This window comes from Peromyscus maniculatus, chromosome 8, assembly GCF_049852395.1.
Source record: "Peromyscus maniculatus bairdii isolate BWxNUB_F1_BW_parent chromosome 8, HU_Pman_BW_mat_3.1, whole genome shotgun sequence".
NCBI lineage: Eukaryota > Metazoa > Chordata > Mammalia > Rodentia > Cricetidae > Peromyscus > Peromyscus maniculatus.
The window spans coordinates 90,525,876-90,551,771 of NC_134859.1; the positions used below are offsets into that span (position 1 = coordinate 90,525,876).

At 47.9% G+C, this 25,896-nt stretch overlaps 1 protein-coding gene across 5 annotated transcripts in view; it reads right to left on the minus strand.

Annotated features, from left to right (window-relative positions):
* Plekhm1 (pleckstrin homology and RUN domain containing M1) overlaps positions 1-25,896 on the minus strand; it is a 60,891-nt gene that overhangs the window by 7,587 nt on the left and 27,408 nt on the right. For 4 of the 5 annotated variants that reach the window (XM_076543486.1, XM_006970557.4, XM_076543487.1 and 1 more), the window contains 5 exons: positions 19,419-19,809; positions 11,517-11,799; positions 6,458-7,378; positions 3,470-3,615; positions 444-637 (listed from right to left, as the gene is read on the minus strand). In XM_076543486.1, the coding sequence (XP_076399601.1) occupies positions 444-637; positions 3,470-3,615; positions 6,458-7,378; positions 11,517-11,799; positions 19,419-19,809 (1,935 nt within the window). Of the gene's footprint in view, positions 1-326; positions 638-3,469; positions 3,616-6,457; positions 7,379-11,516; positions 11,800-19,418; positions 19,810-25,896 lie in introns of all 5 variants that reach the window. The other variant, XR_006074938.2, reaches the window with a different exon arrangement.

Genomic DNA, 25,896 nt, shown 5'->3' on the forward strand with positions numbered 1-25,896 from the left:
CTTCTTTTGCTTTTTAGGTCTATTCAGAAGTCCCTCCAGAAGTCTTTCTGATGTATCTTCCCGACCTTCAGGTCAGATGTGTCTCTCTGTACATCTGGAGCATCCTTCCTCTTGCCCTCCCTTTGGCCCTGGTTGGAGGTGCTGCTGGCTCCCCTGCTTCCCACCAGAGCAGTGGCTTCCTGAAGGGAGGCCCTCCGTCTGCTTTACTCAGCACAGTATTCACCTCCTTCTCCAGGCACTTGGAACAATTGTTCTCAATAAACATTTGTTAAACAAATGAATGAATGAACGTATGAACAAAACCACACACCACCCTCAAAGGATACAGTGATTTAGCCCAGAGGGAAGTTCCAGCTCAGCTCTGGCATCTCCCAGGGACACACTGCCCAGGCTTTGGCTGGTGTGTGTGCACACAGGTGCATGTGCACATGAAGAGCGCTCACCTTTTGCTCAACTCCTTCAGGGCACCACTTCTGCACAGGCCCAGGTAATCCCCCAGAAGCTTCAGCTGTTCCCGGCTCCTGCCAATGAGGTGCATGCGCTCCACATGCTCATACAGAGAGGCGTTCACCAGCTGCAGGTTGATAAGGGGCTGGGCCCGGATCTGTGCCAGGAACTTCAGGGCCTGCCGGCAGACCTGGAAAAATCCAGGGAAGACTTTGCCTGCTTAGCCAAGGCTTCTGGCTGGATGCTGTGTTACCTAGTTCAAACCTGCCTGCAGCCTGTCCCCACGGAATGGTACTTTCTTCAAGTTACAGACCAGGAAAGAAGGTCAGAGAATTGAGGCCACTTAACCAAGGTCACGCAGCTCAGAAAACAGTCTTGTCAATATCTGACACCAGTCTGACTCCAATCCTGTTGTCTGACTCTGACCATGCTGAGACAAGGGAGGTGCCCTCCCCACAGCCCTCACAGACTCTCCACACTTTCCTGTCCTCCCAGCCCCCCTTTCCTGCCTACAGGAAACATGCTGTCCTCTGGGCCCTAACTCAGGAACCAGGTGACTCCGCTGCCATCAAGCTCCAGCTACAGGAAGCTACAGAGCAGACAGAGCTCCATGACATTCCTAAGTGCCCTCAGCTCTTGCCACTGCTTGAGGATAGTCTTACTGGGTCTCATCTGCCTGTGCTCCACACTTTATATTCTCGCATCTTCAGAACCATCCCTGGGGAGAGGTAGCAGTGCCCGTTTCACAGATGGTAAAACAGCCCGGAGAAGCGAAAGTGGCTCCTCCAACTTGCCTGTGGATGGCAGAGGCCAGCAGGCATGGTCTCTCAACACAGGGCTGCCATAAACTCTGTTTCCTGTGGCCAAGAGCTAAGGTTTGCGAGAGGAAAATCGAAGCATACTCATGACATTATTTTGACTTTACACTAAAAGACATAAGCTTTGGCACAGGGCCTGACAGGCTGCATGCATATCCTCAGTAAATGAAATCTGCTGCCGCCACAGTGCCAGAGCCCGAGGGGCAGGGCATGTATAATGGGATCCTCAGGAGAGCGCCCACATACTCGGGGCTGGAGGGACCCTGATCCTATCTCCCAACTGTCAGCAGCTATCATCTCCCCCAACAATAGATAACTATTTCCCATGTGCCAGAGCCCTGAGCTAACAGCCCCTAGTCTAGGCAAAGCCCAGTGGCAAACCCTGGTGACTGGGGTCAAATTGCTACCCTCCAGACTGAGCCCAGCTCTTGCCACAACTCAGTCTCTGTCCCTAGGCAAGGTTCCGCTGAAACAACATCCAGCAATATGTGCTAAACACTGCCTAGCCCTGCACACGGGGCTCCATGCGCCCCACAGGCTGTTTGTATCCCATGGGCATGGAAGAGACAGGCCACAGCAGAACCCTGGTTCTGGGCTGATGTTCTGCCAGGATGCCAGCTGGATCTCAGCACAAGTGGGTCAGCCAGCGCAGGAGCAGCAAACAATGAAGTCCCCAATCCTTGGGCCAACTACTCTCTGTTTTGAATTTTCCCAAGCCAGTGATTGCTGAGGGAGAACTGGCTGTTTCCTGGTCCCAGAGGCATCTGGAACAGGACTGCAATGTCCCCAGTGAGGGAAAAGATGAGGCACAGAGATTCCAGCAGTGAATGGGGCGCTCCGCAGAAGTACTAGGCTGAGTGTTCTTTTACTGTTGAGGGCTCATGTGCATCTCTGAATTTTAAGATTTACGTTCCTCTTTGTAGCTGAATAGTCGATACTGAGGACAAGGGTGGAGACAAGGTAAACAACAGAAGGCCAAAACAAAGCCAGTGTTGGGGTTTCCCCTCACCACAGGGGTGAAACTGACTCAGAGTCACCATCCCTGTATGGTGGGACACATCCAAAACCAAGACTGCAGCCCACAGGCTCTGACAGAAGCAAACAGCTCCTTCCTTGGGTTTCTAGGTCCATGCCCTTGGGAGAAAGCCAAGTCTGTTCTCCTGGAGAAAGACCCTGGTAAGTGGCCCTAGGGACGGAAGTGTAACAGCTTGTGAGGAAAGAAAGGCACTGTTGACAGGCACTATGAGACTCTCACAAGCAAGTAAGCAATCTCCTCCAGAAGTATACATGATAAAGGTACCTAAGGGCCATCCAAGAGGGCTCAGCAGGTAAAGGGGTCTGCGGCCAAGCCTAATGAGCCAGTTCAATTCCCAGACACACATGGTGGGAAGAGAGAACAGACTAGTGTTTGCACATACCGTACACACATACACACACACACACACACACACACACACACACACACACACACACACAGTAATAAAAAAAGTACCCAAGATATAATATTAAATAAACAAAATGTGCTAAAGCAAGGTGAGTCCAGATAGTTATGTAAACAAATACACAGAAAAGGATATGTCTCAAAATACTTTAAAAATTAGCATGGCCATTTTACAGTGGAAAACACTGATATCAGAGGTTAAAAACTCTGAATAGTGGTTATCCTCAACGATAACAGCTAATTTTGACCTGTCTTTTTGGGCTTCTCTAAGTTGTAGGGGTGAAGTAATAACCATCCGCATGACCTAGAAAAATGCTTTCTCTTCCCTGCTGTGACGTGCAGTTGGCCTGGCCCCAGAGGAGCAACAGAAGCAGAGCTGACTAAGGGGTGCAGCTGCTGGCTCGGCCTTTAGCCACTACCCACCCATCTGTATGTCAGTCCATCCATCCACCAGTGTAGGAAATCTCCTCTCCTAACTCTCCACTGACCAACCTCACTACCAGTGTTTTAAACAACTCTGTTGCTAGCTGAGCTTCAGGGAACTGTCCTGAGGTGGCCACTGGGGACCAAGGCAGAGTTTTACAAAGCCCTGTTCATGGGCTGCGGACAAACACCAAGCTTTTAGTCCCACATCTCAGGGCCTGAAACGGTGACTCTGGCTTTCCTACAGACACAGTCCTCCAAACAGGCAGCCCAGGGGAGAATGTTTCTCAGTCACAGAGCAGCTCTGTGTGACCAATGACAGCCTGGCCTGGGGACTTACCGGGCGCTTGGTGAGGTCCCAGTTGTGGATGATCCTGGCTGGAATCACTGAGGCATCGTCTTGGTGGCAGAAGTCACAGTAATACAGACCAGAGAAGGCACAGAGCTTGGGTCGCACAAAGGAGAAGCCAATCTGACGGGAACAGCCTAAGGGAATGGACGGTGGGTGAGTGAGGAGTAGGCTCAGAGGCAGCTTCACAGAACATGGGACCTGCTACAGTGGGAAAGGCCTGCTAGTATAAAGATAAGAACAGTCACAATGGGCTGGCCAGATGGCTCGGTGGGAAAAGGCACTTGCCACCAAGCCTGACGACTAAAGGACTGAGGTTTGATTCCTGGAACCCACATGGTAGAAGGAGAGAACTGAGTCCTCTGACCTCCTCTTTCTCTTAATATACAATTTTTTTTAAAGCACTCATATTTCCATCACTTAAAATAACTTTTTTTTTTTTTGAGACAGCGTCTTACTATTTATGCAGAACAGGCTGGTCTTGAACTCACAGAGACCTGCCTGCTTTCCGCCTCCCAAGTGCTGGGATTAAAGGCCTGTAGCATCACACCTGCCCAAACTGCTGATTATGACAGCATGCTATTAAACAATGATTGCTGGGTCTGGGAGGGAGGCCGAGGGAGGAGGATTGTGAGTTTGAGGTCAGCTTAGGGTTACACAATAAGAACCTGTCTCAAAACAAACTCACAGGAAGACATCTGTCAGGCCATGCCAAGACAAGTGGTAGGTAGCACTCAGATTTGGGCTCGGTTGGCCACAAAGCCAGCATTCTCTACAGCCACCTCTGTGCACGGGCTCCATGGCCTGCTCCCCAGTGCCAACCTGCACTGCTACCTCTCCACGGGGCTTAGAAACAACAGCAACAAGGCGGGAACCTTGACCGGCAGTGACGGATCTGTGGAGAGAGGTCCAGCCACAGAAGTAGCTGGGGAAGCCAGCAGGAACAGCATGACCCAGACATAACATGGAGTCCACTGCGTCTCTAGTAATGTATCTCAGGACAGTGGGCAGTGATCTCTCCATACCAGAGAGCAGCGAGAGTCAGGAGTGCCCAGGGCAAAAAGCTAACATGCAACTTCAGTGCGTAATCACCCCCTGCCTCCCATTGGCATGGGTGTGTGTGAGTGGGGCACGGGGGTGGGAGGAGGTGCCTTTGGTCTCACAACCAAAGAGCTGGCTTTCTTGCTCATCAGCTGCCTCGTCTTGACCTTTACCTAACTGTCCTAAGATTCTGTTTCACTGTATAACTTAGCTACTGCCAGCTATTTTGTGAGGTCATTACAAAGTGTAAATAATGCAAGTGCCCTGTAAACTATGAGTTTTAACACAACTATCACTGGTTGGCATCTTCCTGGCCACAGACAGGGCAGCAATACAGAAAGCTCCCTAGGTTTACAGGTCTCTGATGGGAGGCTGGCAGGTGACAGTCACAGGGAAGAGTTCTCCTTCTAGTACTCACACCCACGGACAGGAGCCTCCCCCACAAGAGCGGAGTGTGAGTGCTGGGGCAGGCAGAGGTTTGCAGGTGTTTTCTGCAGGAAGCTCTGCTCAGCCCCTTCCCCCACCCTCCAGGGGCTGCCACAGGCCACTTCCTTCCAGGCACTTGAAGCGGGCTTCCCTCTATGGTCCCATGGGCTCCACCCCAACAGGACGGCTCAGCTTTCTGCTCCATTCTTCCGCAACAGGGCAGCTGACATCTCCCCTGGACAGTAAGTCCAGGGGGTGGGTGGGAAGAGGTGCCAATGGAAGGCAGACAGTGGAACAGCATGAAACCAGGGCCCTCTGGTGTCATGCCCATGAGCACAGGTCCTGGACCACAATCATCAAAGTCCAGTTCTGCCTCTCGCATATACTAAGAGCCTGAGACGAGACACTAGCTTTGGGCTCCAGTTTCCTCACCAATACTATAAGCAGAGAAAATAGTAGCCCTCAATTCTACAAGGATACACTGAGCAAACAAACAAACAAACAAAAGACTGAGATAATCCAAATGAAGCATCTGGCTTTGTGCCCTGCACAGGATCAGATCCCTCCCATGATACTGACAAGCAGAATCCTTCACATAGAACAATATGTATATGAGAAAAGGACAGAAAAGCCAACTAGGTGTGATGACAGATGCCTGTAATCCCACTACTCAGGAAGCTGAGGCAGCAAGAATTCAAGACCAGCTTCGGCTACATAGTGAGACTCAACCTCAAAAAGAAAGAAAGAAATTCGTGTGTGTGTGTGTGTGTGTGTGTGTGTGTGTGTGCGCACGCGCGTGCGTGTGAACACACATGCCAAGGATGTGTGTGGAGGTCAGGGAACAGTAGCACATGTCTATAATCCCAGCACTTAGGAAGGCAGGAGGACCAAGAGTTCAAGGTTCTCTTTGGTTATATAACAAGTCCAAGGCCAGCCTGGGCTATGTATGACATGAGAGAAGGATGAGCGCCCAAACTGTGGAGCAATATACTGCCCAACACAGTGGCTCAAAGCCAGAGGCCATCTTTAAAGTTAAGTAAATGGACAACTCAGCTCTTAGTTATACATAGTCACACTTTAAGCATGCAGTGGCCACATGTAACCTGTAACTACGATCGGAAAGCACAGACCCAGACGCTTTCATCATTACAGAACCCTACTGGACAGCACTGAGTGGCATGTCTTACAAAAGTCTGCAAGCACACATGCTTTGGAAGAATCCTATATCCCTTGCAACAAAAGTATATTCAGTGCAGCAATAACATAAAGCAGGAAGGACAGAAGGGTTCAGGAAGCAGAACTGCCACCCACAGGGCCACCCAACAGTAGGTGTCAAGTGACAGGCAGGGGGCTGTCCACAGAGGGCGCTGTGGAGAAGCAGAGGCTGCAGGGCAGGCGCTACCTGCTGTATCAGATATGGGAAGGATGAAGGCCCTGGTGGGGAGCCCAAACTGAGGACCCCACAGGAAGAAGAGCACAGCCAGCTAGGGTTGGGGGAGAGTCAGTCAGCACCTGCGCAGAAGCAGCCCTGGGAGTCAAGGCCCTTCTCAGTGGGGATGGCCACGAGGTACTGGAGCAGGAAGCCATTCTCCCGGGTGGCAAACTGCAGCACCTCCTGACAATTTTCATCCAGACTTCCCCCGAGGGTCACAGCCTCCTCAGCTGACTCCAAGTAAGATGCCAGCACCTTTCGGACCAGGTCTCTCCACAGGGCGGCCTCCTCAGTGTTCTTGGCCTGCAGTTTCAGGACGGCTTTGGCCGTGATGATTTTGAAGAAGGCTGGGCCCCCAAGGCTGGTGTCTGGCAAGATGTCTCGGATGGTCTCCACTCCATGACTATCACTTAGCATCTTCTCGTTATTTCTTACACGGAAACATTTTAGAGACTCCAAGGACAGGGAAAAAATGTAGGGGACCCAGGTCCGGTCTGTATACAGGTACAAAAGGGACTCTTTGATAGCATCTGGCTCTGGAACCTGGGCAGATGTCCAGTCCAACTGCATGCTCTGGCCACCTGCAGGCTCTGGGAGCAGGGCTGAGTGAGGGGGGAGGCTGTCTGGCGGAGCCTCTAGGCCATCCTCAGGTAGGTCTGGGTACTGGATATTCACCCACTCATCCTCCTGCTGAGGACGCACCTTCTGCAGAGCCTCCCGCACACGGTCAAGCCAGTCTTCAGCCTCGTCCTGGGAGGAGGCACGCAGTGGCAGCTTCTTGCCAGAGAAGACCAACTCAAACCGTCCATCACTGTGGGCTGGCCCCACGGCCTCACATCGCAGCAAGGAGCAGCTCTCCACACAGGTGCGCTCCTCATCACTCAGGTAGAGGCGGAGCTCCAGAGGGGACAGCTCACAAAAGAACTCCTTCCAGATGCCCATGGCCCCTCGCCGGGCTACTGTGCCCAGCTTCAAGAGGCCCCGGAACGGGTTAGACAGGCCTAGTGGAAGAAAAGAAGCACTTTAGACTATGGGCCTGTCCCTTTACAATTCAAAGCCACAACCGGTGCCCAGTGTCCTTCCGTGGGAGAGCGACTGTTATTAGAAAGTGGCCCCAAGCACTTTCAAACGGGACCCCGAAAGCCAGATGGAGTGTTTTTGCGAATCTCCACCTGCCATCCCCACAGCTGGTGACCTCCCCTCCAACATTTCACTGAAAACACGCAAGTGCTCAGACTCCTCCATGGGCCTCCTCACTGCACGGCCCCTCTCAGCATCTGTACCCACACCTGCTAACGGCCTCTACTGAGGCCAATCCCTCCCCTGACCCACTCCAGGACATCTCTCCAGCAGTTCTCCTCCTCTCCAATATTGCCCCTTCTCCTTTCTCTACTGGATCATTCCTTCAGCACACATGTTGCTGTCTTCCTTCCAGGCTTAAAAACTCCTTTTCTCTTGACTCCACCTTTAACTACCACCCTGCTTCTTAGTCTCCTTCCCCAAAACCCACGAGGAACACCCAAGCATTGTCTCTGGCTTCCCTGCTCCCATTCCTTCTTGAACCTGGTCCCATTACGTTCTCATCTCCTCATGCCATTACAACTGAGCCCTTGAGGGTCACCAAAGCCTACCTTGTCAATCCAAAAAGGCCTCCCTAAAGCCCTCACTTCTAGCCTTCATCTCCCCGACCCCTATGCCTGAAATGCTTGGGGCTGAGTGCTTGTGCCTCAGCTCCATGGCCACCCCCTCCTAGCTATTCTCACCTGCTTTCAGGGATTTATGTGAACATAGGCACACGTAAGTAAATAATACTAAAACAACATATGTTTAAATCAGCCAGGTCATGAGATGCTCAGAACCAATGCCCAAGCACGTCCTGTGGCCCACGGGCCTCAGTCCCACACACCTCATGCCTTCATACCACCATTCCCCGCTCCCACCTACCCTGGTTACCATGGCCCCCTGGACATGTCAAGTCTGAACAGAAGGGTGCTATCACCACCTTCTCCTGATTGAAATGCAGATCACTTCATGTGCGTTCTTTCACCTGAAAGTCCCCTCACCTGTGAGGATGCCCTGGTCAAACCCTAACAACACTTGCCTCTCTCTGAGCACTATGGATGGCTCCCCATCATCACCATTGACCACACAACATTTACTGGTCAATTTCCCTATATTCTGATGGGGGAAGCGTAGGAAGGTTCAGGAAGATAGGACACTGTGCTAAGCACCTGGGATAGTGCTGGGCACATCGCAGATGGTACCTGGCACATTCAGAACTATCTACTGCATTAGTGGTGCTTTGGTAAGTGAGTGAGTACCTGTGTACCTCACACTGCTCATTGTTCCCGACTCCCCGGGAACCACTCCCCAAGCAGGAGTCAAAAAGACACATGATTCTTTCTTCCAGTCTGGACTAGAGTGACAGGGAACAAATAGCCTTAATCATGAAGCACTGATTCTCTGTGGTTAGAGATTACAGTCAACCATGAGAGACAAGCCTAAGAGAAGCCAACACAGAGATCAGGGCTTTGACAAGTCCTCTGCTGACTGCTTATCATCAGAAAATGAGAGAGAGAGAGAGAGAGAGAGAGAGAGAGAGAGAGAGAGAGAGGGAGGGAGGGAGGGAGGGAGGGAGGGAGGGAGGGAGGGAGGGAGGGAGGGAGGGAGGGGAGAGAGAGAGAGAGAGAGAGAGAGAGAGAGAGAGAGAGAGAGAGAGAGAGCAACCTCAAGCGAAATCTGTGGGTTTGGTGACTCATGCTTTTAATCTCAGTATTCAAGAAGCTAAGGCCAGAAGACTGTGACGAATTTGAGGCCAATTTAGGTTGAGCAGTTGAGTTTCAGGTCAACCTGTGCTACAGTGTGAGACCTTGTCTCAAAAATAAAACAAACAAAAACAACAAAACAAACAAACAAAAAACCCAAAACCAGCTGGGTGTGGCAGCACAAGCCTATAATCCCAACACTCAGGAGACAAAGGCAGGTGAGTTTGAAGCCAGCCTGGTCTACATAGTGAGTTCCAGGGCAGCCAGAGCTACACAGCGAGACCGTGTCTTGGAATAACAAACAAAAACTAAACCAAAACACTCTGAGGGTTGCCATACCAACTCCAGTGTCGTCAGTGTGACATGAACAATTATGTCAATAATAGCGGATGGGAGATATGTGTCCCACGGGACTAAGCTCCCTGGGGTCCCTGGCAGAGTGCCCGAGTTATGCTTACTTCTCAAAGAAGATGTACTTCACAGATCATGAGCTCCCTGAGCTATGGGTTCTGTATAACTGCTTTTCTGATAATGTTCTAATTAATCTATGAAGCACAGCCAAAATTAATGAATGCTTGGGTTGTGAACTATGGAGGAAAGGGGAAGCTGGGCATGGATCTTAATCAGATATAGCAGAATGAGCTTTTCTTAAAGACCCCAAGCCGCTAGATAAAGAAAGTATAAAGGTTCGGGTACTTCTAGGGAATGAACACTCACCCACTAGGAATCTCTTAGAAATCCCAACTAAAGTGATTTATGGTAGAAAACATTATCTCATAGGAGGCAGATGGTGGGCCCCTCTGTTGAGGAAGTTCATCATGGGAAACTTAAAGACTACAGCAGAACCCCTTCCCCTTACAGGTGTAAAAGTACAAGAGTCCATATCCCAACAGGTAAAAAGGTTTTATATTAGAAGAGATATGTGGTGGAAGAACTAAAGAAAGACTTAGAGAGGGTCTGCAGCATCCAAATTGGCTAAATGGGCCATGGGAACCAAAAAAGTAGACGTGTACAATAAAACTAGGAAACTGCTGAGCTAAGATGAAGGACACAGCTGCAACCGTAAGAAGTCGCACAAGTCTAGGGACTGTGTTAAGTTTAGAAATCACAGACTGCTCTGTGGGTCATAAAGTTCTTGTGGGTGAAGGGATATGTCTAGCACTGATTAATAATTATGTGCTTGCTGGTTTTTAAAGATGATGTAATTGAATTATTGCCAAGCTCTTGTTGTTCCTTGTATAACTTGATAGTTTTCTTTTCTGTATATAAACTACTGATTTACAGAAGTAAAATCACAGCAGATTCAAACCACTTCTGAGTGTGTTGTCCGTCTGTCATTCGCCGAATCCTTGCCTTCCTGACTACCCAAGCCCTGGTTCTCCCACCCCTGATGGGCCAGTCCATGGCAGAGGGTTACTGAAAAATTAGATGAGGATTATTTAATGCTTTCTGGAATTTTCAGGATGTGGAGATCAAGCCATACCATAAACAGCACGTAGAGAGCTGATACTCACAGCAGGTCTGATAAAGCCTGCTAGGGCTGTTCCTTGAACCATCCAAGATAAAGGAGCCATTAGAACAGCGGGCCTTCAAGGACAGGTTCTCCTCTGAGCTATAGAAGGAATCATGGGCTCTCTGCAATCCTAAATGCCATGGTTTCATCTTCCACAGAACTGGAGCCTGAACCCAGGGCTTCACCCCTTAGGTCAGTGTCTGACCACTGAGCTATATGTCATTTTACTTTTTTGAAATAAGTTTATGCTAAGTTCCCCAAGCTGGCCTTGAACTCACTCTGTGTCCCATGAACGTGAGATCCTCCTGCCTCCACCTACTGAGCAGCTGAGATTCTAGGTCTATGGTACCCAACTGGGCTTTGCCGTCCTGAATTTCATTGACCATATTTCCATTTCAGTAGATGACATAAATAGGAGCAGTGGTCCATGCCTGCACTCCTAGGACCTCAGGGGCTAATGCACAAAGACGGCCGTGAGTTTGAGGGCGTTCTCAGCTACGCAGTGAGCATTATGAAAGCCAGGGCTATATAGAAAGAGCCTGTCTCAAAGACCAAACAGGCATCTTTAATTTTGTGATCATGTCTTTGTTGGTCCTTGTTTTTCTGAGGCACAGGTGGCCTGGCTGGCTGGTCCTGCTGAGCCTCCTGAGTGCGGCATCCTGCGGGCAGTTCTGACACTGCTCTAGTGGACTGTGTAAACAAGCACAGCACCTTTCCGGAAGTGCTTTCCCGGCTGTCTAAGTGTCCCCTTGCTTCTACCCTCTGGAAGGACACACCACCTGCTTGCAATGGCAAAGAGGACTGAGAGTTGCCTTTTGAAAGACACTGTCCCTGGGGACGGGACTCTGCAGAGCCACCTACCCATCTGCCTCCGATGCACCACGCAGAAATTTTTATGATCTTGTGCCAGCAGGGCTGCTGGGGCTGCTCTGGAATTCCTCCAGCCTGGTGAAGGCACACACGCTTTGTCTAATGCCCCCAGGGAACAGCTCTTTCTTGGTCCTTGAGAAAAACACCTATGGAGAGCAGGCCTTGACTCTGGAGTCCCTTGCAAAGGAGATGTGGAGAGATCAGAAGCACTCTTGGGAGCATGCTCCTGGGGAGGTCGGCAGAAGTCATCTTCAGAAATCCAGCTCTTGTTTTTCTATAAGGAAAAAATAACAAGGCAGCCTTTTAAGAGTTTAAAAATATTTTGTTACAGTTCACATACAATAAAATAAAAAATATGAGTGTATATGGAGCTGGAGAGATGGCTCAGAGGTTAAGAGCACTTGTTACTCTTGCAAAGGACTGAAGTTTGGTTCCCAGCACCCACATTGGGTGACTCCCAACCCCCTGTAACTCCAGCTCCAGGGAATCTAATACCCTCTTCTGGCCTCCGTGGACATACACATACACACTCACATAGGTAAAATACAACTTAAAAAATGGGTGTGCAACTCCATGTCTGGTATACTCACAGAGATGTACAACCATCTAAGTTTGGAATATTTTCATCACCCACAAAACAAACAAACCCCCTACCCACTAAGAGATGTGTCTATCTCTCAGAGCCCCTTTCTTGGGCATACACCTAGGAGTAGAATTGGTAGATTATGTTAAACTCCCCATTTAACTTGAGACTAACCCGCTGTTCTGAAAAGTGGCCATACCACTTTACATTCCCACTAGCGATGTACAAGGCTGATATTACTAGGGAGAGAGAGGGTGTGCGCATGGAGGTCGGGATAACTTTAGTCAGTTTTCTCCTTCCGTCTTTATGTGGGCTCTGGGGATCACACTTAGGTTGCCAGGCTTGAGTGGGAAGCACCTTTACTACCTCTGAGCATCTCACCAGCCCTCCAGTTTCCTTCCAAACTCTCCAACCTCTGTCGTAAGTCTTTCTGCCATGCTGACCTGAAGTGCTGTCTTACTGTGGTTCTGATTCGCATTTCCGTAATGTCTAATGTCAAGAGATCATCCTTTCATACTGGTTATCTCTACCTTTTCTTTGGATTTTTGTTTTTAATTGGGTTTATGGTTTTGTTGTTAGGGTTGACTTTTGCCCCCAGCCCCAGAAGACCTGCTGAAATCTTAACCCCTCAGAGTGTGATCTTCTTTAGACAGAGTCCTTGCAAATGTAATTAATTCGGATGCTCCTGTATTGGAGCAGGATGAGCCCTTCATCCAACACGACTGATGTTTGTATAAGAAGAGGAGACATAGTGTCACATGCCTTTAAATCCAGGACTCTGGAGGCAAAGACAATCTCTATGGGTTAGGGCAGCCTGGTCTGCATAGTGAGTTCAGGCTAGACCCTGACTCAAAACCAAAGAGAAAAGGAGATGACACACACAGAAGAAAATGTCAACTGGAGGGAGACCACGGAGGGAGGGAGCAGAGTGATGCACCTACAAGCCACAGAATGCCAAGAATACTAAGAACTATGGGAAAGAGGCAGCTCCTCAGAATCTGCAGACCTCAGAATCTGCAGAAGGAAGCAACCCCTCGGACATCTGGCTCTGGCTTCGGCTTCTAGTACGACTGAGGAACACACAGCTGCTGTCTTAAGCCATCTAATTTATGGTACTTTGTTACCGCTGTTTAGGAAACCAGTACAAGTTACAAGAGTTCTGGGCACATTCTGGACACCAGAACTGTATCAGGCTATCTGACTGACCAATATTTTCTCCTATTCTACATTGTCTTTTTTTTTCTTTATCCCTCTCCCTCTTTCTCTCTTTTTGAGACACTATAGCCAAGGTCGGTCTAGAGCTTATTACATAGCCCAGGCTAGCTATGGACGAGCCTCCTGCCTCAGCCTCTCAAGTGCTAGGACTACAAGTCCCCATGCCTAGCTACCGTTTTCCTTCTTCATGGTGCCTTCTGGAGTGCAGAGAGGTTTTAATTTCAAGCCCAATTTCGCCAGTTTTCCTGTCTGCACTCTGCTGTTTTATCTCAGAAGCCACTGCTGAAACTAATGTCACCAAGGTTTACTCCTACGTTTTGCTAAGAGCTTTATTAGCGCTTACATCTCTGTGACCCATTTTGAGTCAATTCTGTGTAAGATGTAAGGAAGGGGTGCAACTTGATTCTCGTGCAGGGGAAATATAGGTGCCCCAGCCCTTCATGCTCTTTGGTCTTGGAGGTAGGGATGAGGGAGGTGTGGTATGTGGGGTTTAGTCCTAAATTATTGCTTCTAATTCTGTTCCCCACATTGAGGTTCTTGAAGCCCCTGGCAGGGAGATGCCTCCCTCCCCCATTCTACAATGTGAGTCCGAGGCTGCTCACTGACAAGGGAAGTTGGGCATATCTGGAGCCAGTCGGCCTGTGAGAATATTGCTTAGTTCCTATTTTTCACTACTGTAAGCCCTCCTGCCTTTCTGTGCTGGAAAATGGAAGAGCAGAGGCAAGGAAGCGGCTGGTTGCACTAAGTGGCTGTCTATACAAAGGAAATGAGTCATACAAGGGCAGGACCCGCCCCACTGCTGTTAAGTGCTACCAGTCTCGCTCTGACACTGCTATTTCCAACCCCTAAACTGAGACTGCCTTCCCTGCTGATGCAGACTGGGAGGGGGGCTCACGCTGGGGCTGCGGCAGAGGGTTGTTTGGACAGTTTAATACATTCAGATGGGATAAGACTGTTGAGGCCAAGAGAGGCAAGCTCTGATTTGGGCACTTGGGGGAGCTCTCCAGAACTGGGCCCCCAGGGCCTCTTCATGTGACTTTCAGAATTGGCAGGTGCTTCCTTCTACTAGGGACAAGATGATGTGTCAGTCAGGGTGGCTGCTAGGGACAATGCAAAACTGATCTAAACAAAGACTGTCTGGTTCACCAAGACCCAGATGATTCCCCGAGGAAAATGGGTGTGAGGAATAGCTCCCAGAGCCACCTGGCCATCCTGGTGACCTCACACATACCTGGGGGTCCTGCCCTGTGCAAGCCCTAGGAGGAGAGGGCACTATCCCTTAGGATTCCATCAGGGGTCACCTCTCACCATCTGGAAGCCTCTTCACAAGCCCCCTGCTCGCGTCCTCTCATCTCCCAGGCAGCATATCACCCTATCTGGGGATATCCTCTGCTCACCTCCATCCTATAAGGCTGTTCCGAACTATCCTTTTCTTGATAATGTCAACAAAAATGCACGGCATCGAGTCATAAAAGATAGGAGACTATTTTCATTTGCACAAGTGTGTGAAAGCCCTGTGGAGTCAATTCTCTCTATCCACCTTTATTTGGGTTTCAGTGATCAGACTCAGGTTCCTAGACTTGTGTGGCAAGTATTTTGACTCACTGAGCCATCTTCCAACCCAAAGGACTAACTCCTGACTACCCAGATGTCTTCACTGTAAAATGACAGAGGTGGGTGGAAGGATCAGGAGGGCGGGAGATGACTGTGGATTTATAGGTAGGGGGGCTTGCTTCTCTATCCACTGAGAAGAGGGAGACTACTAAGAAATGTTCAGAGTCCCCTGACCTCAAAGCAGCAACCGAGAGATGATTCTCTAGAGAAAGGCTCTGTTCTTCTCAACCGCAGTGAGAAACGGTGGGGGTAGGTTCCATTGAGAGAGCACTGAGAGTGTATCTGCCTCATGGGGCGGGATAGAGAAAGAATTCTAGAGCAGTAATGGATCACGGCAATCGCATGGTCACCATCTGTTTCCCTTTTCTCCTGCCTTCTCTGCCACCATCCCATGTCTGCCTGCTCAGGGCCTCACATCTAGCCAGCTCTGTCCCTTCAAGCTGTGAGGAGATCACCACTGGCCTGGGATCTACATCAGAGCAGCATATGCCACTAGGGATCCACGTCAGAGAAATGCTGCCTTGCATTATTAGGTGTCAGGAGGCTATGGTTAAGGAAGGCAATGGTCTCTGGACCATTTTCAAAGGGACTGGACTTTCTGCTCAGCTGTCCTCATTATGCCAGGCAAGGGGCCTGTATGTACAACTGCAGGAGGGGACCCATGGCACCAACAGAGAGTGTGTGGGACAGTGATTAGGCCAGGCTTAGTCACCGCCAGGAGCTCCCCCACTCCCTACACCCTTCCTCCTCAGCATTTAGCTCTGGTGTAATTACAATGTACATCATCAGTTGTCTAATCTGGTGACTGTCCCCAAAGGCCAGGGCTCTTGTCTGTCCTGTTTCATCACTGTGTCCCTAGCATCTATCATGGTGCTTGGCTCAGAGTCAATGCTTTATGTTGAATGACTTACAACAAAACATTTGAAAGACTGAATGGTTCTCAGGACTTTAAAAGATTGATGGCGACTAGACTACTCCTGTTGTCAACAAGACAACAGAAGAGGGACTGGTGAATTCCACCTTCTAAACAGGTAGAGCAGATAACAAGGACAGTCATGGGGCGGTGCTCTTCAGACCTGGGGGTCAGAGAAGGCTCGGGCAGTGCTGAGGCACAGGGGACAGTCAGGAAGGGTCCAGGCACAGGGGACGGTCAGGAAGGGTCCAGGCACAGGGGACGGTCAGGAAGGGTCCAGGCACAGGGGACAGTCAGGAAGGGTCCAGGCACAGGGGACGGTCAGGAAGGGTCCAGGAACAGGGGATGGTCAGGAAGGGTCCAGGCACAGGGGACAGTCAGGAAGGGTCCAGGCACAGGGGACGGTGAGGAAGGGTCCAGGCACAGGGGACAGTCAGGAAGGGTCCAGGCACAGGGATAGTCAGGAAGGGTCCAGGAACAGGGGATGGTCAGGAAGGGTCCAGGCACAGGGGACGGTCAGGAAGGGTCCAGGCACAGGGGACGGTCAGGAAGGGTCCAGGCACAGGAGACGGTTACTGTTAAAAGCTGGAGCCTGTAAGGACCTTGCTTTATCTAGGGAGCTGACAGGAAGCCAGAGGGTCAAAACTCTGTGGACGGGGAAGAATTATGTTGAGAGGTCAGCTACCCAGTCCCATCATCTCTGGGACCCTGACAAGGTACTATGTCCGTGGTGAGGTACCATGTCTGTGATGAAGTACTATGTCTGAGCCTACAAAGCAGAAGCCAGACCCTCAGCAAGGGTGGACTCAGCATGGTCAAGGACACACTTGGGAGCTCAGCTGGGACACAGATAGCCACACTTCTTAAAGCATCCTTCTCTCTGCAGTCTGAGGCAGGAGCTGCAGACCTTCCAACCTTCAACATACCTTCATGATTGCCTAGTTAAGGCCTCATAAAATGCATCTTCCAGAAGTAAACCTGGAACCATCTTCAGAATGGTAACTACAAAGAATCTGACTCAGTTATACAATTACATGGTTTTCATAGTCATATTCAATACCTGGAGCTGGATAAAGCAGATGTTCCCATAGAAAACTTTAAGTTGGAGCCAGAGAGGTGGTTTGGTGGGTAAGGCACTTGCAGCCAAGCCTGGCGACCTGAGGTTGATCCCCAGAAAACACAGGTGGAAGGAGTAACTGACCCCCATAAGATGTCCTCTGACCTCTATGTGTGTGCTGTAGCACACTTAAGTGGCTACATATACTCTCGTACATACACACACACAATCAATAGATGTAAGTCAATAAACAACAAATTGACTGCTACCTCACACCAAGCACAGGGAAGTGAAAGCAGGAGAATCAGAAATGCAAAGTCATTTTAGGCTTAGTACATGATCAGCACGAGGCCAGCAGAGTCTAAAAGAGACCCTGTCTCAAAAATCAGAAAACAAAACAAAACAGAAAAAGAAACAAAGCACATGAATTCAAGTTAAGAATGTGCTGGAAGGATGGCTCAGTGGTTAAGAGCACTGGCTGCTCTTCCAGAGGACCCTGGTTTGATTCCCAGCACCCACATGGTGACTCACAACTGTCTGTAACTCCAATTCCAGGGGATCCAATATCCTTTTCTGGCCTGTGTGGACACCAGGATCACATGCAGTGCGCATACATACATGCATGCAAAACACTCATACACATAAAATAAAAATTAAACAAAATAGAATGTGATGGTGCTTCACAAAAGACAAAATGGCCTTATATAAGCAAATGAAAGGGCATTCCTTAATCGCCAGAAACATACAGATTAAGAACACCATGAACTACCACTTCTTATCCACCAGGATGGCTATAATAATAGATTCATTTGAAACTAGATAATTACAACTGTTGGTAAGGATGCTGAGAAATGCACTGGTGGAAATGTAAACTAGGCCAGCTGCTTTGGAAAATAATTTGGCAGTTCCACAAAAGGTTAAAAATAGAGTTACTATATGATCCAAAAATTCTACTAACAGAATTTTATGTATCTAAGAGAATTAAAAGCTTATGCCCATATGAAATTTTGTACACCCATGTTTACAACATTATTTGTAATATCCCAAAAGCGTTAACAGTCCAAATGCCCATCAACACATAAATGTCACATGACTTAGTCACACAATGGAAAATATTTATTACTCAGCAGTAACAAGGATGAAGAATTGATATATGCTGTAACATGGGTGAACCTTTTTATTGGCTTAATTTTGAAATAGGGTCTTCTTATACAGAATAAGTTAGTCTCATGATCTTACTGCCTCTGTCTCCTGTGTGCTAGGATAATAGACATGAGCCATCACACTCAACTGAATTAATTCTTAAAATACCATGCTTAGGGGCATGGGGAGACGGCTCAGTCAGTGAAATGCTTGTCACACAAACATGAGGACCTAACTTAGGATCTTCAGCACCCACGTAAAAAGATGGACACAGTAGCCTACCTCTGGGCTCCACACATACATGTGCACATACATATACATAAATAGCTGAAGCCAATCACAAAAACATGTCCCATTTATATGATATTTCCAGGACAGACAAATCTATTGAGATCAAACAGTGGCTGTCTGAGCTTGAGGGAAATAACTGCTAAAAGCTTCTTTAGATGGGTGACTTAAATGTTCTAAAACTATAGTGATAGCTCTATAATCCTAAATAAACCAAACCCCACTAAATTATACTTCTACATGGTGTGTGAATTATACCCCAATAAGTCAGTTTAACAATGCTTATTTTACATACCACATCTAACTCTAGACTGGCCACATTTTCTTTCTTTCTCTTTTTGAAATAGTATCTCATTATGTAGCCTTAAATTCAAGATCTTCCTGCTTCCGCCTCAGAGCACTGAGATTCTAGGTATACATGACCATGACCATCTGGGGACAGGATACATTTGAGTGCCTGATAACCACTGTTGGTTTAGTGACTGCCACATCTGACCACAAAGTTCACGATCTGGTCCATGTGAAAAATGAGTATTTTCAGAGGATATTTCAGTATATTCAGGATCTTATGAAAATTTAATTTTAAGTATTAAAAAGAAAATCAAATCTCAGTCAGGTGAGATGGCTTTTCCAAGAGTGTAAACTAGTGAATGGTGGTAGCTTCAGAACAGACATTGGACAGTGTTTGGTGCCTGTCTGTAATCCCAGCACTTGGGAGACTGAGGTAATATTAAAAGATCACACATCAGAGGCCAACCCAGGCTACAGAGTGAGACCCTGTTTTAAAAACAAAACAACAAAAATCCAAGCAGAGTGTGGTATTAGATGGGAATCATCTTTTTCATGGAGTGGTTGTGAAGACAAGAAGAGTTATTTGTGGGACTTGACCGGCATAATGCCTGGCTCATCTCCACTACTGACACACCAAGACACATTCCCTCATCATTACTGTGCTGTTAATATTGTCCCAGTCAGGGACAGGGAAGCTAATGAGAAGGCAGAACCACTCTGGCTCACCAGATGGGGAAACATCAGTTCTGAGTCATTCCCGAGACTCCCCTGAACAGCCTTCACACTCACCGGACTGGTAGGAGAGGAAACCACAAGCTTCGGTCCAACTCTGCCATACTCCAGGGCCTTTGGCTGACCGCTCCCTTGGCCAGCTGTTCCACCCACAGGGCTGGAAGGCTGCTGGTCTGAAGTGCTCCCTGCAGGGGAAGCCTGGGCAGTGCCCAGCTGCTGCACGTCTGGGGTCTCCTGGGGAAGCAGCTGATGCTTGTGGCCATCATTTGGGGTCCCAGAGGATGCGTGGGCAGGAAGGAGCTCTGCAGGCTCCTCAAAGTGCAGATGTGTGCTGGTAGCTAGGCTGTGGAGGGAGAGGGGGGTCTGGAGCGTGGAGATCTCTGTCTCTTGGCTTGGTCCGCTGCTTGGCACAGAGTTTACCTGGGCTTTGCTGAATTCTGACAACACCCTAGAAGTTTTTAAACAAAGAAACCCATGTGACAAGTTGATGGCTAGGATGTCCACGGCTACTGGAACAGTGGACACAGGAAGCTGCTGATATTTTAAAACCAAACCACACTGTCTAATTCCTCACTGTTCCTCAGCTCCCACCCAGACCTCCTCTGATGCTCCTTGCTACACTAGGACCTGGGGCACAGTGGGTGGGCAGGTGAGCTGTAGGGCCCCCATCTCAGGTGGCACATTCCCTGGCAGAAATGAGAACTTGATGTAAGTGGGAACTGACTCCAAACTGAACAGGCTAACTGTGGGCCTAGAGAACTTGCGTGGTCCAATGCGGTTGTGTAGACAATGGCTCTCCTAGCGTCATCTGCGGCAGAGCTTCCCGAACAGGCGGTGCCTCAGAGTGGGGCTCCTCAGTAGCTGAGAGCGGAGGCAGCGAGAGTCTGCTCTCTGAGACAGGGGTGGGGGAAGTGAGGATGTACTTTGTCCATGGGACAGTCATGGGGTACCAGGACTATAGTGAGGTACAAAGGCTCCTCAAAGGTTGACTAGACAGAGAGAAGCTTCATGTCCCCCAATCACTGCTGAACTCAGTGATTTCCCACGTGGTGTGGAAGGGTGTGCACAAGCCCACAGGGTGTAACTTACTAATGTCTCCTTGTGGGGTTATTGCCCCTTGTCTCCCCAGAGGGGCCACAGAGAGTCAACAGTACTGCCATTGTGGATGTATATGTATACTTCTGGGCCTTCTGGAATGCGCCCTGGCTAGTGACTGCTCCTCCCTCTCCTGGGCTCCTGGGAATCCAAGTTACCTTTTTAAAATAAACTATTTGTTATTTCCTCTTCCACTTATAAAACAAGTATGCTCTGGATAAATGCTGGTTTAGAATGCACCAAGGCTGCCTGGAGTCCAAAGATGGCATGAGCCCACCACACTGGCTTAGATGGAGCAAGTTCCCCTTAATTCGGATTGATGGAAATGATCGTAGGATAGTTCTGCTCTTGCCCACACCGTCCCAACCCCACTGACATCCCAAGACAATAGAGTCAGCAGGTGTCACTAAACCAGGCCATTACAGATTTTCACATGGATGCCAGAACATTTCAGTTGGGTAAGGGAACAATCTTTTTAACAAATGGTGCTGTGAAAAGGAGACAATTACATGGAAAAGATTAAAGTTGGATTACTAGCTCACACCCTATACAAACTTGACTCAAATGCATTAAGGACCTAAATGTAAGAGCTAAAAGCTAAAACTATAAAACTCTTAGAAGAAAATATAGATATAAGTGCATTTTTGAGTTAGGTAAAATAATGAGTTAGGTAATTCTCAGATGTGACATATAAACCATAAGCAATCAGTCAAAATAATAAACTGGACTTCATCAAAATTAAAAACTTCTGTGTGTAAGACATGGTCTTACCAGGTAACTCAGGCTAATCCTTCTGCTTCAGTTTCCTGAGTGACAGGATTATAAGCATGTACTACCACACCTGGTAAAAAAAAAAATCAAACTTTTATGATTCATAAAATACTATTAAAAAAAGTGGCTAGGCAGTGGTGGCACACGTCTTTGATCCCAGCACTAGGGAGGCAGAGGCAGGCAGATCTCTGAGTTTGAGGCCAGCCTGGTCTATACAAAGAGTTCCAGGATAGCTAGGGCTACATGAAGAAACCCTGTCTAAAACAACAACAAAAGAAGTGAAGCCAGCCTCCACAGGGTGGTAAACACCTGAATTCCAAAACTTGGAAGGCTGAGGCAAAAGACTATGAATCTTGAAATCAGCCTGAGCTACACGGTAAGTTCCCGGCTACAAAGTGAAATCCTGTTTGAAAACAACAACACAACAAAATAACAATAGCAATACACACACTCACACAATAAAAGAGAAGAAAGGGAGAGGGAGGGCTGGGGTGTACAGCTCAGTTTGGTAGTACACTTGCCTATTATATGCAAAGTCCTGGATTTGACTGCCTTCCTGAGGGGAGAAATAGAAATGACAACTCACAACACAGGGGAAATACTTGTACCATCCCAAACCCAGGCTATATAAAAATTCCTACAACCCAGCAATAAAATGACAAATAACTGAAGCTAAAATGGGCAAAGAGATTGAAAATATTTCTGTAAAGATAACTCTAGTAAGTACATGGTAAGGCGGTCGGCATCACCGGCCACCAGGGAAATGCAAAAAAGCCATAATGATACACTACTTTATACTCACTAGGATGGCCACAATAAAAAAGAGAATAACAAGTGTTGGCAAAGATTTGGGGAAATTAACTTTTAAAAATCCGTATGTGTAGACAGGGTCTCAACTTACTATTTAGCCAAGGTTGGCCTTGAACTTCTGAGTCTCTTGTCTCTATCTCTTATTCCCAGCTAAGGAATTAGCTCTTGTGTGTTAATAGTAAGAATGTAAAATGGTACCATTGCTATAGAAAGCAGTTTGGTAGCTCCTCAGAAAATTAAACAGAGTTCCATGTGACTCAGCAACTCTCTCCAGGTCCACACCTAAGAGAATCAAAACATGTCCAGCCAAACTTTGGAAATGACTATTCACTATCTGTTCAACACCACCACCTTAACAGTCAGAAGTGAAGAGCAGTCCATTAACAGGTGAATGAATGAACAGATTGTGACAGGTGCACCGAATGGGACAGTACTCAGACATGATGCCTGTTATGGTGTGGATGAATCCTGAAAATATTATACTAAGTACAAGAAACCAGCTACAAAAGGCCACATGTTATATGGTTCTGTTTGTACAAAATGTCTAGAACAGGCAAATACAGAGCAAACGGCAATGCAATGCCTTTTCCTTCCATGACAATAAAAATATTCTTGAGTTACACAGTAATGATCTTGCAACTAGGCATTTTGGCTTATGCTTATAATTCCAGCACTTGGGAAGCAGAGGCAGGACTGTGATGAGTTTGAGCTAGTCTGGTCCACATAATGAGTTCCATGTCAGGCTACATAACAAGATCCTGTCTCAAAAATCTGAGGGAAAAAAAAGTAAATTTTATGATATGTGAATGTGATATCTTTTTTTTTTTTTTTTTTTTTTTTGGTTTTTCGAGACAGGGTTTCTCTGTATAGCTTTGCGCCTTTCCTGGAACTCACTTGGTAGCCCAGGCTGGCCTCGAACTCACAGAGATCCGCCTGGCTCTGCCTCCCTAGTGCTGGGATTAAAGGCGTGCGCCACCACTGCCCGGCTGTGAATGTGATATCTTATCTTCATAAAAAAGACTGGTGGGAGGGCAGAGAGACAGCTCAGCAGTTAAGGGCACTGGCTGCTCTTGCTGAAGTCCAGGGTTTGATTCCCATCACTTACAGGGTGGCTCACAATTGCCTATAACTCTAGATCTAGGGGATTTGATGCCCTCTTCTGGCCTCCATAGGCACTGCACACATGTGGTGCACAGACATACAGGCAAAACACACACATAAAAAATAAAAATTAAGCCGGGCGGTGGCGCACGCCTTTAGTCCCAGCACTCGGGAGGGAGAACCAGGAGGATCGCTGTGAGTTTGAGGCCAGCCTGGTCTCCAAAGCGAGTTCCAGGAATGGCACAAAACTGCACAGAGAAACCCTGTCTCAAAACAACAACAACAACAACAACAAAAAAAAAAAAAAACAAAAAAAAAAAAAAAATAAAAATTAAAAAAGAAAAATAAGTGGCAGATGTGAGGGGGAAAAGGAACCTTTATACAGTGTTAGTCTAGAACTATGAAAATCAGTATGGGGAGGGGGGCTCCTCAAAAAACAAAAGGAGTACAACTAGATCCTACCAGCCAGACTACCCCTGAGTAGATCCCAAGGACTCAAGTTCTTGTGCAGCACTGTTGACAACAGCAAAGTCACAGAGGCAGCCCAGTTACTCATCCGCAGATGGCTGGGTAAGAAAAACATGGTGGACACACAGCCATAAACTAGAGGAACTGCACCATTTACAGCAAAGTGGATGGGATTGGAGACAATCATGTTATGAGAACTAAGACTCAGGAAGACATGGATTGTATATTTTCTCTCACATGTAGGATCTAGGTTTAAAAAGACATTGAAAACAGAAAGGGAAAAATCACAGGGGTGCTGTATGGGAAAAGGAAGAAAACCAGGGAAAAAGGAAAGTTAAGAGGTCATAATAGAAGAGGGCCGTGGTCAAAACACATATGCATGTATGAAAATGCCAGAATGAAATTATTTTTTAAAATTTAATTATTTTTACTATTATTGTGGGGGGCATGAGTGAGAGGACAACTTATCAAGCCAGGCATAGTGGCTCAAGGCCTGTGATCCCAACACTTGGGAGGCAGAGGCAGGTGGTTCTCTGATCTCAAGGCCAGCCTGGTCTACAGAGTGGGTTCCAAGGACAACCTACAAAGTGAGATGCTATCTCAAAAACAGACATACAGACAGACAAACAGAAATCAAGAAGCACAGTATGGTGGTTCATACCTATAATTCTAACACTGCCCAGGCAGGAGGATCCTAAGTTCAAGACCAGCCAAACTTCACAGTGAATTCAAGGCCAGCATAGTGGTGCACTTTTTTAATCCCAGCACTTGGGAGGCACAGGCAGGCAGATCTCTGCTGTGGGATGGTCTGTATGTAAAATTGCTCTGATTGGTCAATAAATAAAACACTGATTGGCCAGTGGCCTGGCAGGAAGTATAGGTGGGACTAACAGAGAGGAGAACAGAGAAAACAGGAAGGCGGAGGGAGACACTGCCAGCCGCCACCATGACAAGCAGCATGTGAAGATGCCGATAAGGCACGAGCCACATGGCAAGGTATAGAGTTATGGATTAATTTAAGATATAAGAACAGTTAGCAAGAAGCCTGCCACGGCCATACAGTTTGTAACCAATATAAGTCTCTGTGTTTACTTGGTTGGGTCTGAGCGGCTGTGGGACTGGCGGGTGACAAAGATTTGTCCTGACTGTGGGCAAGGCAGGAAAACTCTAGCTACAGATCTCTGTGAGTTTGAGGCCAGCCTTATCTACATAGTGAGTTCCAGGAGAGCCAGAGCTATATAAATGAGACCCAGGAAGGCTCAGTGGTAGTTTGCCTAGCATAAATGAACTCTAGGTTCAACTCCCAGTATTGTCTCCCTCACCCCAAAAGAAAAAAAAAAATCAAGGAAAATCTAAGAGTGTGACTTCTAGGGAGTGGAAAATGCTGAGTTCTCTTCCTCCCCATTTTGGTGTGTGTGGGAGAGACAGATCATGTATGTGCAGGTACAAGTGTGTTTGTGCAGGCTTGAGGACACCCTCAGGTGGCATTCCTCAAGCATCATCTATCTACCTTGTATTTTTGAGACAAGGTCTCTCATGGGCCTGGAGCTAGCCTAGTAAATTATGCTGGCTGGCCAGTGAGCGCCAGGGACCCACCTGTCTCTGCCACCAGAGCACTGGGACACAAACAGGCACCACCACTCCCAGATTTTTCAACGTGGGTTCTGGGGGCCCAATTCAGGCAAGATGAGTACTTTACCAACCAAGCTTCTCCCCACCCTCCTGTCTGTGCATCTGTACATGTGTGTTCACAAAGGTGTGCAAACAACACCTTGGAGAGCAGTTCTGTCAAGCCAGGCAGGGTTGGAATCCCGGACCATGCAGACCCTCATGCTGGTGGACTGTGGTTCTGCTCCACTCTAAAGTAAGGTTCACTGAAGAAAGCGCAGAGGTGAACTCCAATGCTGAGTCACTTCCCAAGGGAAGTAACAGCTGACACACACTGACAAAGTTCTGCAGTGGAAAGACTGTAAGAGCCAGAGGGGACAGATGACACCAAGGGAGCAGAAAGCTGGTAAAATGGACAACCCAGGCAGTCTAGCGCCTGAGTCCACAACCCTCCATAATCATAGCACAGACCCAAAGAACAGTCAGTCCTTGGCCCACAAGGCAAGCTACAATTTACTTTCTGCAAAACAGACCCCTTATAGTAAATGAAAAAGTTTCACTTTGAAGTCATGTTTTGTACTTTGTTCAACCTGCAGATGTTTTAAGAGTTGAAACATTAAGGCCAGGATATTTATGCCTAATTAATAACTTAAATAGTCAAGCATCATTAAAGAATAAACTC